Source organism: Papio anubis, chromosome 8, assembly GCF_008728515.1.
Source record: "Papio anubis isolate 15944 chromosome 8, Panubis1.0, whole genome shotgun sequence".
NCBI lineage: Eukaryota > Metazoa > Chordata > Mammalia > Primates > Cercopithecidae > Papio > Papio anubis.
Genome location: NC_044983.1, coordinates 139779360 through 139794562, shown reverse-complemented (window position 1 = coordinate 139794562; position 15203 = coordinate 139779360). Strand labels below are relative to the sequence as shown.

The window sequence follows — 15203 nt, the reverse complement described above, 5'->3', positions numbered from 1 at the left end:
TCACGCCAACAGGGCAGGCAGCTGCAGGCTGGGGCTTGGGCCACCCTCTAAGGGGGGCTAGGACAGCACCAGGATGGCTGCCAACTGGGGCTGTGGGTGGTGAATCTGGCCCCCTCCAACCATATACTTCCTGCGAGGCAAGCCTCACAGGCTGGTGACAGCGGAGCTTCCGAGGGACAGGCCTGTGCCAGGCGTTTTCCAGTTGCTGTTCAGTTTCAGTTCCTTCCCAGCACCTTCACCTCGAGGGCACAGTGGCCACTTCAGGAGCTTAGCCTCAGGGATTCCTGCCGGTCCTCACGGCCCTCTCCTATACTCACAGTCCCTGCCTGACCCAGCATCTTCTGCTCAGACGCAGGCGTCTGTCCTGGAGGGGCAAGTGGATGGGCACAGGCAGTGTTCAGGGCAGCCCAGCGGGTTGGGTCAGAGAGGGCGGTCTGGACCTGAATTGGGTTTGGAGCCATCGCTCTTGTGAGGGATGCAAGCTCGGTAGATGGCAGGGCTGCTTGGGCAGTAGGCATATACTCACACACACGTCACGTACTCACACGCACGTGGGCACACATGCTCTCATAGACACATAAGCTCACAAGCACATGGGCATATGCTGTCTCAGGGACACAGGCTCACACGCACACGGGCACACACTGTCTCAGACACTCAGGCTCATGCACACAGGCAGACACACGGGCTCACGCACACGGGCACATACAGGGACATAGGCTCATGCACACGGGCAGACACACTCAAGGACACACAAACTCACATGCACACGGCCACACACGCTCAGACACTCAGGCTCACGCACACAGGCACACATGCTCTCTCAGGGACACAGGCTCACACGGGCACACATGTTCCCTCAGGAATACACAGGCTCACACACACATAGGCACACATGCTGTCTCAGATACACAGGCTCACACACACGGGCACACACTCAGGGACACAGGTTCACACATGCACACACACACAGGGACAGGCTCACGCACATGGGCACACACTCGGACACACATGGACACACAGGCTCCTATGTGCACACACAGGGACACACAGGCTCATGCACACAGGCACATTCAGGGACACAGGCTCACATGGGCACACACATTCTCTCAGGGACACAGGCTCACACGCACACGGGCACACAGGAACACACAGGCTCACGCACACGGGCACACATGCTCAGGGACACATAGGCTGACACACACACGTTCTCTCAGGGACACAGGCTCACACGCACGGGCACACGCTCTCTTGGACACACAGGCTCACACCAGCATGCACGCTCTCAGGGGCACACAGGCTCACATGCACACGGGCACACAGGGAGACACACAGGCTCACGCACACGGGCACAAATGCTCAGGGACACACAGGCTCACACACGGGCACACACGCTCTCTCAGTGACACAGGCTCACACATGGGCATCCACACTCAGGGACACACAGGCTCACGCACATGGGCACACTCAGGGACACACAGGCTCACAAGCTGTCTCAGGGACACACAGGTTCACACACACAGAGGCACACACAGAGGCACACACACTCAGGGACACACAGGCTCTCACGGGCACACACTCAGGGACACACAGGCTCACGCACACGGGCACACACGCCCTCTCTCTGGGACACAGGCCCACACACATGCTGCGTGCGGACCCTGGAGTGGGGATAGGGGACCCGCGCTTCTTGGAGCGAGAGGCCTCTGGCACCCTGGTCTATGGCGAGCGTCGCCAGCCCAGGCAGATGCTGTTTCCGCGCTTGCTCTCCCAGCAGACCCCGTCTGGAGCTGGCACAGAGCATCCTCTGTTCCAGATTCGGCGTGGGACGTTGGAAGCAAGCGCCTGTCGCCCACTCATGACCGGAACTTTCCGGCAGTGCGAGGTGGGGGCGGGAAGCCCTTGTGACGTGTCTGGGGCCTGGGCCTGTCCTCCTCCCTGTGTCCACTGTGGACCAGGCTGGGCTGTGGCCTTCCCTGCTACGGAGACCACCACAAGAGACCCTGGGGGCCCCACGTCTGGAGAATGAGGATGAGGACGGAGCACACCTGCCTCGTAGGGTTGTGGGAAGAACCAGGTGAGGCCGCTGTCACCAATGCGCACCTGTGCCCGCCACGGTGGCTGTGCGCCTGCGGTCCTGCTCACGCTGCACCACAGGGCCTTGGGAGGAGGTAGCCAGTGCCAGGGGCTGGAGAGACCCCAGCAGGACTTGCTCCTAGGAAGCCCAGCACTGCGCCTCCTACGCAGGAACCAGGCTCCGCGTTGCGGGGAGCCCGGCCTCTTCAGGGACCGCCCTCCCAGCTGAGCAGGCAGCAGCCCCAGCAGAAGGGGAGGTGGCTGAAGCTGGCCGTGGGCCTGGGGACGGAGGGCACACAGCTGAGGCGCGTCCTGGGGGCTCTGCCTGCCTGCTCTGTGCCCTGTCCGCGCCCACCATGACCAATGCAGGCAGCAACCCTCACCTCAGGCAGGGCTCTGGGTACAGCATTCTGGTGGACAGCCTCAGGATAGAGTCCACGGGGACCTCCAGAAGCTTCCTCTCCCACCTATTAAACTACCTATGAACACAGGCAAAGGCAAAAATTCCACATCAGTAAATTGTGAAGTGGATTCTTTTGAAAAAGCTCATGCGAGATTATTGAGCAGAAAAGAAGAAGCAGGACGTGATCATGACAGCACCAGCTCCGCCCTCTCAGGACCCCGTGTGGCCCCAGCCCTACACCAGGACCCCAGTCTGGGAGAGGGCGGGGACAGGAGGCGCTGGGCTCGGGTGGGCTTTGCCATGCAGGGAGGCGAGAGGTTCTTGAAAGGGTGGAACTCAGAATTTTTTGAGAAATGTTACAGTAACCACCTAATAAAACTTAAAATATTCTATTCCATTGAAATATAATTTTAGGCCAGGCATAGTGGCTCACACCTGGAATCCCAGCACTTTGGGAGGCCGAGGCGGGCGGATCACAAGGTCAGGAGACCAAGACCATCTTGGCTAGCATGGTGAAACCCTGTCTCTACTAAAAATACAAAAAATTAGCCGGGCGTGGTGGTGGGCGCCTGTAGTCCCAGCTACTCGGGAGGCTGAGGCAGGAGAATGGAGTGAACACGGGAGGCGGAGCTTGCAGTGAGCGGAGATCACGCCACTGTACTCCAGCCTGGGTGACAGAGTCAGACTCCATCTCAAAAAGAAAAAAAAAAAGAAAAAGAAAAGGAGAGGAAAAACAAATAGAATTTTTAAAAATCAATGCAGAAGATCAAAACATGGAACTGTACAGAAAAGCAACCAACAAAGCCAGGTGAGAGGCCAGCTTGTGTGTGAGAAAATGTCTCAGATTCCATGATTAAAAGGACAAAAACCTCACTTTAGATCACAAAACCAGACCAGAGCGGGTGCGGCTGGCAGAGTTCACCTGCTCCTGCCCTTTTTTTTTTTTTTTGTCTTTCCAGTTTCTTATCTCCTGGGGCCAAGGCTGAGCTCTCAGCCTGAAGTCTGTGTTCCCAGGAGGCCCAGCCGAGCTGGGGGGGTCTCCTGGTTTGTGGTGCTGGGTGCTCCAGTCTCCTGTCTCTTGCTGGTGCTGCACCGCTTGTCCCGCCTGCCAAAGCCAGTGACAGGTGAGAAGCCCTTTGAGACGTGAGGTGCCAGGCCCTCGTACCATCACCTTTATTCAGAAGGACTTCTGTTCTGAAATCACCCAATTTTTTTGTTTTTTTTTTTTTTTAGATGGAGTCTCACTCTGTCGTCGCCCAGGCTGGAGTGCAATGGTGCAATCTCTGCTCACTGCAACATCTGCCTCCCTAGTTCAAGTGATTCTCCTGAGTAACTGGGACTACAGGCCATGCGCCATCACGCCCAGCTAATTTTTGTATTTTTAGTAGAGACTAAAAATGTTGGCCAGGCTGGTCTCAAACTCCCGACCTCAAGTTATTCTCCTGCCTCGGCCTCCCAAAGTGCTGTGAATCCAGGCGTGAGCCACCCCGCCTGGCATTATTTTGTATTAAAATAGTGTTTGTTGATTCATTGGGCAAAATTGATCACTGGGCTTTGAGCATATATGGTAGTGAGCAGAAGACATTTTTATTTACTGGATTTTAAACAATCATTTTGTAAAGAGGTTTGAATAATGAGAAAAATACTCTGCACCACAGGATGCCATTGGCGCTCGCCCTCCTTCGTGGGACCCAGGTCCCCCTGTACCTGTCCTGCTGCCTGAGGCCACTGTGCCGCCCCTGGATGCTGCCCCTGTGGCCCTTGGGCTCCCCCTGCCCTCCCCACCTCCTGGCTGCTGCTCAGGGCAGCCTGGGGTGAGGCAGTGCAGTGGCACAGAGTCAGCAACAAGGGCACAACCTCATCTCCTACCCTGGAGGTTGGCTTGGGGGGCTCAGCGTGAAGGGGGTCAAAGGAGTAGCTAAGCACCCTTTGACCAGCCGGCCTCCTAGGACACAAGCAGACTCCGAGGAGGAGTCTGACCTCGCAGTGCCTGAGCCTCTGTTTCCTGCACTGACAAAGCCCTTCCATGGCTTTTCGCATTTCTCTCTCATAGCCACACCCATGCAGAACTGATGCACCAGCCAGGACCCTTTTGTGGGGGCCTGTCCCGGGTCACAGACCAGGTCTCTCCTTTGACCATGGACACGGGGCAGCCAGGAAGGGGCTGTGCTGCCAGGCAGGTCCATGCGTCCTGAAGGCACAGAGGCCCCTCCAGACTGCCCATTTCAGGACCTTGTCATGCAGCTGGAGTCATGGGTGACACCAGCCCCGGGGCCAGGCAGTGGCTTGGCAAGCGTTGCGGCAGCCACACAGCAGTAAGAAATTCTTTTTCTGTGCATCCAGGTGGCTCCAGCCAGCACCGTCCTTTCCGTGTGGGGTGTGCCTGACACCCTCCTTTCCCCCTCCCAGAAAGGTGAAGAACCTGACCTCCCAAGTCCATTCCGTGGCTGGCTGATGGGCTGGGTCACAGATCTAAACCCCTCAACCTGGCCTGTCCTGGAGCGGGCGGCCTTGGTGAGCACAGCTGCTGAAGGGGCAGCAAATGCCAGTCGTGCCTGTCCTGGTCACTGGGGTCGCGTCTTTGCCCAGCCTGGCGCAGGCACTGGGCGGGGAGAATGGGGCCTTGTGTCTCCAGCTCACAGCCGAGCTTTCAGAGCATCAGACTGGGTTCATTGTTCAGAACCGGGAAAACTAAAAACAGCATTGAGAATGGAACTTGAACCTTCTGGAAATGACAGCTGAGTAAAGACTCATTTATTCTGCTTCCCTTCTTGAAACTCACTGCAGTGAACAAAGAGGATGAAAAATAGGGAACAAGATTTAATTCACAATGGGCCTAAGGAATAGCCATGGCAAAGGAGGGTGTCGGCCAGACGGGAAGCAGTGACAGCCACATCAGGTCCAGCAGGCTGGGTTTTTGTTTAACAAGAATGGATTTTTGGAGATAGTGTTGATGAGTATTTTAAAAGAATGGGGGTTGTGGCTCGGGGAAGCTGAGTATAGGCAGACATCTGGCAAGATGAGGCAGAAGGCCCACGTGCTTCACTTTTCTATAAGATCCAGATTCTCATTTTTTTCTAATTTTTAGAAAAGGGGGCCTCACTTTGTTGCCCAGGTTAGAGCTCAGTACCACAGTCATAGCTCACTGCAGCATCGACCTTCTGGGGTCAGCGATCCTCTCACCTTAGCGTTTTTCGTAGCTGGGACCACAGACGTGCGCCCCCATGCCCAGCTAATTATTATATTTTTTGGTAGAGATGAGGTTTTGCCATCTTGCCCAGCTGGTCTCGAACTCCTGAACTCAAGCAATCCTCCTACCTTAGTCTCCCAAAGTGCTGAGATTGTAGGCATGAGCCTCTGCCCCCACGATCCAGACTCGTAAGGGGTGAAATGGGGAACGAAAGGATGGGCTGAGGATTCCTCTTAGTTTTCAGCATCATACTGATCATTATGTTCATATGAGGAAACTACCAGAGACCAGGGAAAAAGTCACCTGGAAGGATTAGAGGGAACAGTGAGTACTCAGAGCTCTCAAAACACTCAGAAGAGTGGCTGTTGCCAGCAGGCTGACTGAGAAGCCCCATAACTCACAGGGCGTGTGGTAGAGTACCCAGTGGAGAACAGTTAGCCTAGAATAAATGCTGCTCTGCTGCTGTGTGACAAATCTCAGAAGGAAGAATCAACATTTTCAGTTTCCAAGTATCTGGATCCAAAACAAAGCTCAAGAACAGTAATGGGCCGGGCGCGGTGGCTCACGCCTATAATCCCAGCACTTGGGGAGGCCAGGGTGGGCAGATCACGAGGTCAGGAGTTCAAGACCAGCCTGGCCAACATGGTTAAACCCCATCTCTACTAAAAATACAAAAATTAGCTGGATGTGGTGGTGCGCACCTGTAATGCCAGCTACTTGGGAGGCTGAGGCAGGAGAATCACTTGAACCTGGGAGGCGGATGTTGCAGTGAGCTGAGATCACACCACTGCACTCCAGCCTGGGCGACGAGCAAAACTCTGTCTCAGAAAAAAAAAGAATGGTAACAGGAACACAAAAAATATACAGCTTTCCAAGAGGTAAAATTCATAATGTCTGGCATCCAACCAAAGAACCAAAGAAGATCAGGTATGGAAAGAAACAGGAAAGTAGAACCCAGGCTGGAGTGAAGACTCCATCCACACTGGCGTAGATGTTAGGGTTGGCAGACGGGCACTGAAGTAATTGTTATAACTGTATTCCGTGTGTTCAGAGAGCAAACGTAGATGTTAGGGTTAGCAGACGGGCACTGAAGTAATTGTTTTAACTGTATTCCGTGTGTTCAGAGAGCAAACGTAGATGTTAGGGTTGGCAGACGGGCACTAAAGTAATTGTTATAACTGTATTCCGTGTGTTCAGAGAGCAACAGGAAAGACTGAACACATTAAGTAGAGACATGGAAGTATTTTAAAAGATCCAAATTAGAGTTGAAATGAAAATGTCCAAGTACCAAATACACTGGATGGGATTAATGGTAGATCAGAGATTGCAGAAGATTAGTGAACCTAAAGACGAAGCAGTAGACACTCTCCAAACTGAAACGAGGAAAAGAAAAATATTTTAAAACAAACAGGAGCATCATGGAGCTGGAGGACAACTTCCAGAGGTCTAACGATTGTGTGATTGGAGTCCCTACACGGGAAGGGAGAGACAGAAGAGTTGTTGGAGGACATGATAGCTGAAAAGCTTCCCAGTTTGATGGAAACTATAAGCCTAGATCTGACCATCTTTTCTTTCTTTTCTCTTTGTTGACCAATGGATTCATGTCACATGATCGGACCATCTTAATGACCCCAGAGCACAAGAAATGAAGAAAATCACGCAAGGCACATCATCAAGTTACTCAAAACCAGTTACAAAGAGATAAATCTTAAAAGCAGCCAGAATAAAAAAAAACAACAAAAGGCCTTTGCTTATGGAAGAAACAAAGACAAAGATGCAGATGACAGCAGATTTCTCATGAGAAACAATGTGAGTGGGAAGACAATGGTGTAGTGTGTTTAAGATGCTGAAAGGAAAAAAAAAAAAAAAAACACCTGTCCACCAAGAATTCTATACCTATCTTTTAAGTGACAGTTACATAAAAATGTTTTCAAACACACAATAGCTGAACTAGTTCATTACCAGCAGACCTTCACTGAAAGAAATGTTACAGATGCTTTAGGCTGAAGGAAAACAAAACCATGTGGAAATCTGGATCTATACAGAAAATTGAAGAGTACTAGAAATGGTAACTGCATGTTTAAATACATGATACTCAAATCTCTTTAAAATATAATTGTGTAAGTATAGTAATTATGTAGCAGAGAGAGGAATTTATAACATATACAGAAATAAAATATTTGACAAAAATGGCAAAAATAAAAGGCCAGAAGAGAAGAAAATGGTAAATGCATATATTTGAAGTGGTAGAACAGCACTTGAAGGCAGAATATGGCAAATTAAATATGCATGTTATAAACCCAGAAGCATTTACTAAAATAGCAAAGCAACAAATTACAGCTGATAAGTGAACAGTGGAGATAAAGTTGACCCACGTGAAATACTTAATCCAAAGAGGGCAGAAAGGAGGAAAAGAGGAAAAAAGAACAGATAGAACAGGTAACACAGCAAGATGGTCGGATTGCACAAAAAAGCAATACCCACATATATACTGGCTAAAATAAACTACTTTTTTTTTCTCTTTTTTTTTCTTTTTTTTTTTTTTTGAGACAGGATCTCACTCTTTTGCCCTGGCTGGAGTGCAGTGGTGCAGTCATGGCTCACTGCAACTTTGACCTCTTGGGTTCAAGGAATCCTCTGGCCTCATCCTCCTTTTTTTTTTTTTAGATGGAGTTTTACTCTTGTCGCCCAGGCTGGAGTACAATGATGCAATTTCGGCCTACTGCAACCTCTGCCTCCCAGGTTCAGGTGATTCTCCTGCCTCATCTTCCTGAGTAGCTGGGACTACAGGTGCACCCCATCATGCTTGGCTAATTTTTTTTTAGAGACAGGGTCTCACTATGTTGCCCAGGCTGGTCTTGAACTCCTGGCCTCAAGGGATCCTCCTGCTTCAGCCTCCCAAAGTGCTGGGATTGTAGGCATGAGCTACTGTGCCTTGCCACCCTCTTTAAATTTAAAGAAATAAATAGGCTATAAGTAAAAGAAGGATAAACGTTACACAATTCTAACTCTGATGTAAAGCAATCTGGAGTTGCTATAATATCAAATGTACTGATTTCAGAGCAAAGGAAACTACCAGGATAAAGATACTTCATGATAAAGGAGTTCATTCATCAAGAAGACACCGTAAATGTGTGCACCTAATAACAGAGCCATAAAATACATGAAGCAGAAACTGATAGTGCAGAGAGAAATAGACACATCCACAGTTGTCGCTGGGACCCTCGTGACCTGTTTCTCAGTGATGGATAGAACAAATAGACCAGAAATTAGTGTCAGCACCATCAAGCAGCCGGATCGATTGGCTTTATACAGCATCTCACCCGGCAGTACGTTCTTTTCCAGTGCGCACGGGACATTTACCAGGATAGACCATTTTAGGGGGCCATAAAAAGTGTTAATAAACTTTAACAAATTCAAATCGTATAAATTATGTTTTCTGAGAAAAATATAATTAGAAACCAGTAGACTGGGCGTGGTGGCTCACACATGTAATCCCAGCACTTTGGGAGGCCGAGGCAGGCGAATCACGATGTCAGGAGATCAAGACCGTCCTGGCTAACACGGTGAAACCCTGTCTCTACTAAAAATACAAAAATTTAGTGGGGACATGGTGGCGGGCGCCTGTAGTCTCAGCTACTCGGGAGGCTGAGGCAGGAGAATGGCGGGAACCAGGGAGGCGGAGATTGCGGTGAGCCAAGACTGCGCCACTGCACTCCAGCCTGGGCGACAGAGCGAGACTCTGTCTCAAAAAAAAAAAACAAAAAAAAAAACAAAGAAACCAATAAAAAATATCTGGAAGATGATTAGTTACTGAGTATATGTTCCATTAGTCAAAAAAGGAAAACAAAAGAGAGGTTAGAAAGCTTTCTGAGGCTGGGCACGGTGGCTTCCGCCTGTAATCCCAGGATGTACAAATCATTAACTCTGCTTCTACCTTAGGAAATTAGAAAAAGGAAAGCAAATTAAGTCTAAAGGATGCAAAAGAAAGGAAACAAAGATCAAACTGGAAATTAATGAAAACAGAAAAATAGAAAAACACCTATTAGGCTGTCTTTTTGAGGCAATCAGTAAAATCAATAAGCTTCTAGCCAGAAAAGAGTGAAAAAAAACAAAACAAAACATTTTTTGTATCAATATCAAAAATGAAAGATGTGGCATCACTACAGGGTCTGTTGCTCTTAAGAGAATGTAAAGGAATAGTATGGTATAATAACTTACACCAGCAAATGTGATTAATTTTATATGAAATGGGCAAGTTCCTTGAAAGACAAACCATTCATACTCACATAAGAAGTTTTTAGAACCTGCTGAGCTCTGTATCTATTAAATAGATTTGATGTGTAATTGAAAACCTTCCCACAAAGAAACTACATGCCCATCTGGCTTCACTGGAGTCTCTGCCACACATTGAAGGAAGAAATAATAGCAAGTCTATATAAAATCTCCCAGGAATTTGAGAGGAAGGAATACTTCTGATTTTGTTATGTTGGTATTACTCTGATAGCAAAACCAAAGATGTTACAAGAAGAAAATAGATGCAAAAATGAATATGAATATAGATGTAAAAATTCTTAACAAAATTTTAGCAAATCCCATTTGAGAGTATATAAAAAGGACAATATGGCCGGGTGCGGTGGCTCACGCCTGTAATCCCAGCACTTTGGGAGGCCAAGGCAGCAGATCACGAGTCCAGGAATTCAAGACCAGCCTGGCCAACACAATGAAACCCCGTCTCTACTAAAAAGACAAAAAAGTTAGCTGGATGTGGGCGTGGGCACCTGTAATCCCACCTACTTAGGAGACTGAGGCAGGAGAATTCGCTTGAACCTGGGAGGTGGAGGTTGCAGTCAGCCGAGATCGCGCCACTGCTCTCCAGCTTGGACAACAGAGTAAGACTCCATCTCAAAAAAAAAAAAAAAAAAAGGACAATCCATCATGACCAATTGGCATTTATACAAGGAATATGTAATTGGTTTAAGAATAGAAAATTGATGGAATCCAGCTATTATCAAACTAAAGAGAAACCATGTGATCATTTCAATAGATACAGTAAAAGTATTTTACAAAATCCAACATCCATTCCTGATTTAAAAAATAACTTGGCAAACTAAGAGTACAAAGGAACTTCCCTGACCTTACAAAAGACATCATGAAAAAGTTACAGTCAACATCATACTTAATGGTAAAAGACTGGATGCTTTCCCTAAGATTAGGAGGAAGGCACATATGTTCACTCTTACTGTGTTCAGTAATAATACTGCAGGTTCTTCCCAGTATAATTATGCAAGAAAAATAAATAAAAGGATCTAGTTTAGAAAGGAAGAAGTAAAACTTTTTGTTCACTGTTGACATGATCACCTCTGCAGAAAACCTAATAAATCTGGGAAAAAAGCAATTATAATGAATAAGTGAGTTTATCAAGGTTGCAAGATCAAACTGTAAAAACAACATTTTTTTCTGCATTAGCAACAAAAAATTGGAAATTATATTTTGTTAGTATCATAAATATGAAATGCTTAGGGTGACACTTAACTAATATGTGCAAGATTTGTACACTAAAAACTACAAAACGTTGCTGAAAAGAAAGTAGACCCAACTAGATGGATATATTTTGCTCACAAATCAGAAGATGTAACGTAGTTAGGTTGTTAGTTTTCCTCATACTCATCCATAGATTCAACACAACTGCAGTCAAAATCCCAGCAGGCTATTTTGTAGAAATTGAGAAGCTGATTCTGAAATTCATATCGAAATGCAAAGGACCTGGAATAATTAATTCATTTCAAAAATGAAAAGCAGAGTTTGGGGACTCACAGTACCTGATTGCAGACCTGGTGCATTTGGGGTCACTGTGGCGTGGGGTCCCAGATGGGAGGAAGCTTCCTGAGAGGTAGTGCCTAGTTGAGTGTAAGAGGACAAGGAGGTCGGTGAGCTTGTTGGAACCCGTGGTGGAAGGATGGGCTGAGGATGGAGAGCAGGTGCACAGGGGGGATTGGTCAGAGTTGCTCTCAGGCTGTCATGGATGCTTTTTAGCTTTTCAGAACTTCACTGATGCTGCTGTTTTACTTTTCAAAAAGATCGAAGCTGTACAAGTAGGTCACCTGTTTCCTCTTAAACAAGAAATTAAAAATACTTAAGTTTTGTTTCTTTGTATTTTTCTTTTTTCTTTTTTTTTTCTTTTTCGGAACAGAGTCTTGCTCTGTCACCCAGGCTGTAGTGCAGTGGCGTGATCCCGGCTCACCGCAACCTCAGCCTCCTGGGTTCAAGTGATTCTCCTGCCTCAGCCTCTCGAGTAGCTGGGATTACAGGCGCGTGCTGCCGCACCTGGCTAATTTTTGTACTTTTAGTAGAGATGGGGTTTCGCTGTGTTGGCCAGGCTGGTCTCGAACCCCTGACCTCGAATGATCCGCCCGCCTCGGCCTCCCAAAGTGCTGGGATTATAGGCGTGAGCCACTGCGCCTGGCCAGAGTTTCATTTTTAAAAATAGCTTTCCTAGCAGTCCCAAGCATTAAAATAAATAGTTGTGTGGAGATTTAAGTGGCGGAAAGAGCGTTTCCTCTAAGGAGGTGGTTCCCCCGCTTGTGAGTGGAGTGAGTGTGGGTTAGGTTTGTGGCCCCACAGTCTGTCTGGGACTTGAAGAAAGTTTCCGATTGGCCTGCAGTGTCTCTTCCTGCTGGGCCCCGTCACCGGCTGTGCTTGAGTCTTTTTTATTTCCCCTTGAGTTAGCACAGTTAGTATCTATGGAATGGCCTCTCCTCGGGGAAGGGGGCTGCCGTGTACTGATACCAGCTGGGGCATCAGGGAGCAAGGAGACAGGTGCCCACCACAGCAGTGCCCACCGTGGTTCTGCAGACTGTCGGAGAGTGGCGGTGCATGTGTGAGGCCCTGTGGCTTCTATGAGCCAGTGCTGCAGGCAAAGTGGCACCAAGGCTAGGAGCAGCCGTGTAGCCGTTTGTCCCTCCCCGTCACCACCCGGGCCAGAGGCCATTGGTTCTCATTTCTAACAGCAGACAGCAGAGGCTGCTTTTGCCTAACCTTGAACCTCATGAGAGGAAACTGTACTCTGCATTCAGTTGTGTCTGGCCTTTTTTTTTTTTTGAGACAGGGTCTCGCTCTGTCGCCCAGGCCGGAGTGCAGTGGCGCGATCCTCCCTCCTCCTCTGCCCGCGTGGCTGGGACCATAGACATGCTCCACCACACTCGGCTGATTTCCTTCCTTACTGGTAGGGTGTGGCTCTTTGTCAGATTACACACACATTACACATGTTCTGTGTAGCAAATACATCCCACTTTGGATGTGCTTTTTGTTTTTTCTTAATAGTTTCTTGATAAACAGAGGTTCCTAATTTTACTATAGTCCAATTTGTTGATTTTTCTTTTGTGCATTGTTTTTTGTGTGTGTCCAATTAAGGTATCTGTGCCTACTATAAGGCCACAAAGATTTTCTCCTACATTTCTTTCCAAAAGCTTTATTATTTTACTTTTAACATTTAGGCCTACGGTGCATCTAGAATTAAGTTTTACGTACGAGATTGGATGAGGTAAAGGTCCAAGGTTAATTTTTTTCACACTTGACCCTTGAATAACTCAGGGTTTGGGGCGCTGACCCCCACCAGGTGGTCAAAAACCCATGTCTTACTTGCCGCCGCTGCCGCCACCACCACCTCCTCCTCCTCCTCCTCCTGTTAACTACAAGCAGCCTGCTGTTGATGAGAAGCCTTCGGATAACAACAGTCAATTCGCATGCATTTTGTATGCTATTGTAACATCTGCTCTACTTTTCCTATAAAGTCAGACAAGAAAATGGTAGTAAGAAAATAATAAAGAAGAGAAAATAGATTTACTGTCATTACGTGGAAGTGCTAAAGATCTTCATCGTCGTCACCTTCACGTTGAATAGGGTGAGGAGAAGGAGGAGGAAGGGGGTTGGTTGTGCTGTCTGAGGGGAGGCAGAGGAGGAAGAAAATCCGCGTATAGGTGACCCTCCTAGCTCAGACCTGTGGTTTTCAAGAATGGACTGTATACCTGGTGCATACAGCACTGTTCTCAGAATTCAGGTGATCCGTGTGAACATGGATTGCTCCTGAGCGCCCTTGTGCTCTGGCTGTGCACGCTGTATGCGTGTGGTCCTGCGTCCTTCCCCAGTGACTGCCGGCAAGTGTCGCCTGTGTGGACAGCTGGGGACACTGAGTCTCAGATGTGGGGCTGAGAGTGAGGGCGGAGCAGGTGCTTGTCCTCCTGTTCACCCTCCTCCCAGTCCTCAAGTCCTGTGGTCCCACGGTCCTGCCATGCTTGGCTTGTGCCTGCCCCGGCCCAGCGGGGAGTGGGGGTGGTGTCTCAGGCTGACATGGGCTGGATCCTGGCTTGTGGGCACAGTCTCCCTGCTGTGTGGGAGACTGGCCAGGCTTTGCTGCAATGCAGGGCCAGACATCAAGAGCACTGAGGAGTGGGGTTGGCTGCCCGGGGACGGCTCACGGGTGCTGTGGAGTCCATCTTCATTCTGTCCAGCCACTCTGTGGCGACGGGCTCAGCTGGGTGGTTGGTGTGGTGAGGCATTTTCCAAATCAGCACTGTTGCTTCTCCCCTCTTGCAGTGCAGCACCTTCCCGTCTGATGCTGGGGTTGTCCCGATGATGCCCTGACGTCTGTCCACTTCGGCGAGGAAGCAGACAGCGATGTCCCAGACGCAGGACTACGAGTGCAGGAGCCATAATGTCGACCTGCCGGAGTCAAGGATTCCAGGGTCGAGCACTCGGTAAGGAGCCGACCGACCTACGGAGCTACCCGGGCCTCAGGAGTGGGTAGAACTGCTTTCTTCCTTTAGAGAAAGCAGCGTGCGTGCAGGATTCTCCGTGGGGTCGCTGGCTCTTCCCAAGGCCGGGGCGGCCAATGCCACATGTGCACAGCACTGCCCTCAGGGCTCTGGCCTGCGAGCCTGCAGATGCGGGTCGCCATGACTCGTTTTTATCTTTCTAATTTTTGACTTTCTTATTTATTTATTTTTTTAGGAGACAGGGTCTCACTCTGTTGTCCGGGCTGGAGTGCAGTGGCGCAGTCATAGCTCACTGCAGCCTTGAATTCCTGGGCTAAAGCAGTCCTCCTACCTCAGCCTCCCGAGTAGCTGGGACTGCAGGCACGCACCGCCACGTCTAGCTGATTTTCAATTTTTTGTAAAGATGAAGTCTGTTGCTCAGGCTTATCTTAAACTTCTGGGCTCAAGTGATCCTTTTGGGAGGTCGAGGCCTCCCAAAGTGCTAGGATCACAGACGTGAGCCGCTGTTCAGCCCTGATTTCTAGGCTTTTATTTGGAAATAATTTCATGCTTCCAGAAAAGTCACGAGAATAAGAACAGCCGCATGAGCACTTGAGGCCCAGAGACCTGTGGCTGTCATCGCTCCTGTCACCTCTGAATGTTTCTGGGGGTCGCGGTGTGAGAGCATGCGCTCCCTCAGGACGTCTTCCAGGTAGCCCAGGACACTTCTTACCACAAGTAAATCTGACCCTGTCCCATCTCAGCCAGTGTCCCGTGCCTC

General features: G+C 49.0%; 1 protein-coding gene across 2 annotated transcripts in view; it reads left to right on the top strand.

Annotated features, from left to right (window-relative positions):
- Positions 1-15203, top strand: part of ARHGAP39 (Rho GTPase activating protein 39) — a 142874-nt gene that overhangs the window by 56477 nt on the left and 71194 nt on the right. For both annotated transcript variants that reach the window (XM_003903285.3, XM_009213812.3), the window contains exon 2: positions 14265-14425. In XM_003903285.3, coding sequence (XP_003903334.1) covers positions 14346-14425 — 80 coding nt within the window. In that variant the 5' untranslated portion in view covers positions 14265-14345. The remainder of the gene's footprint in view (positions 1-14264; positions 14426-15203) is intronic.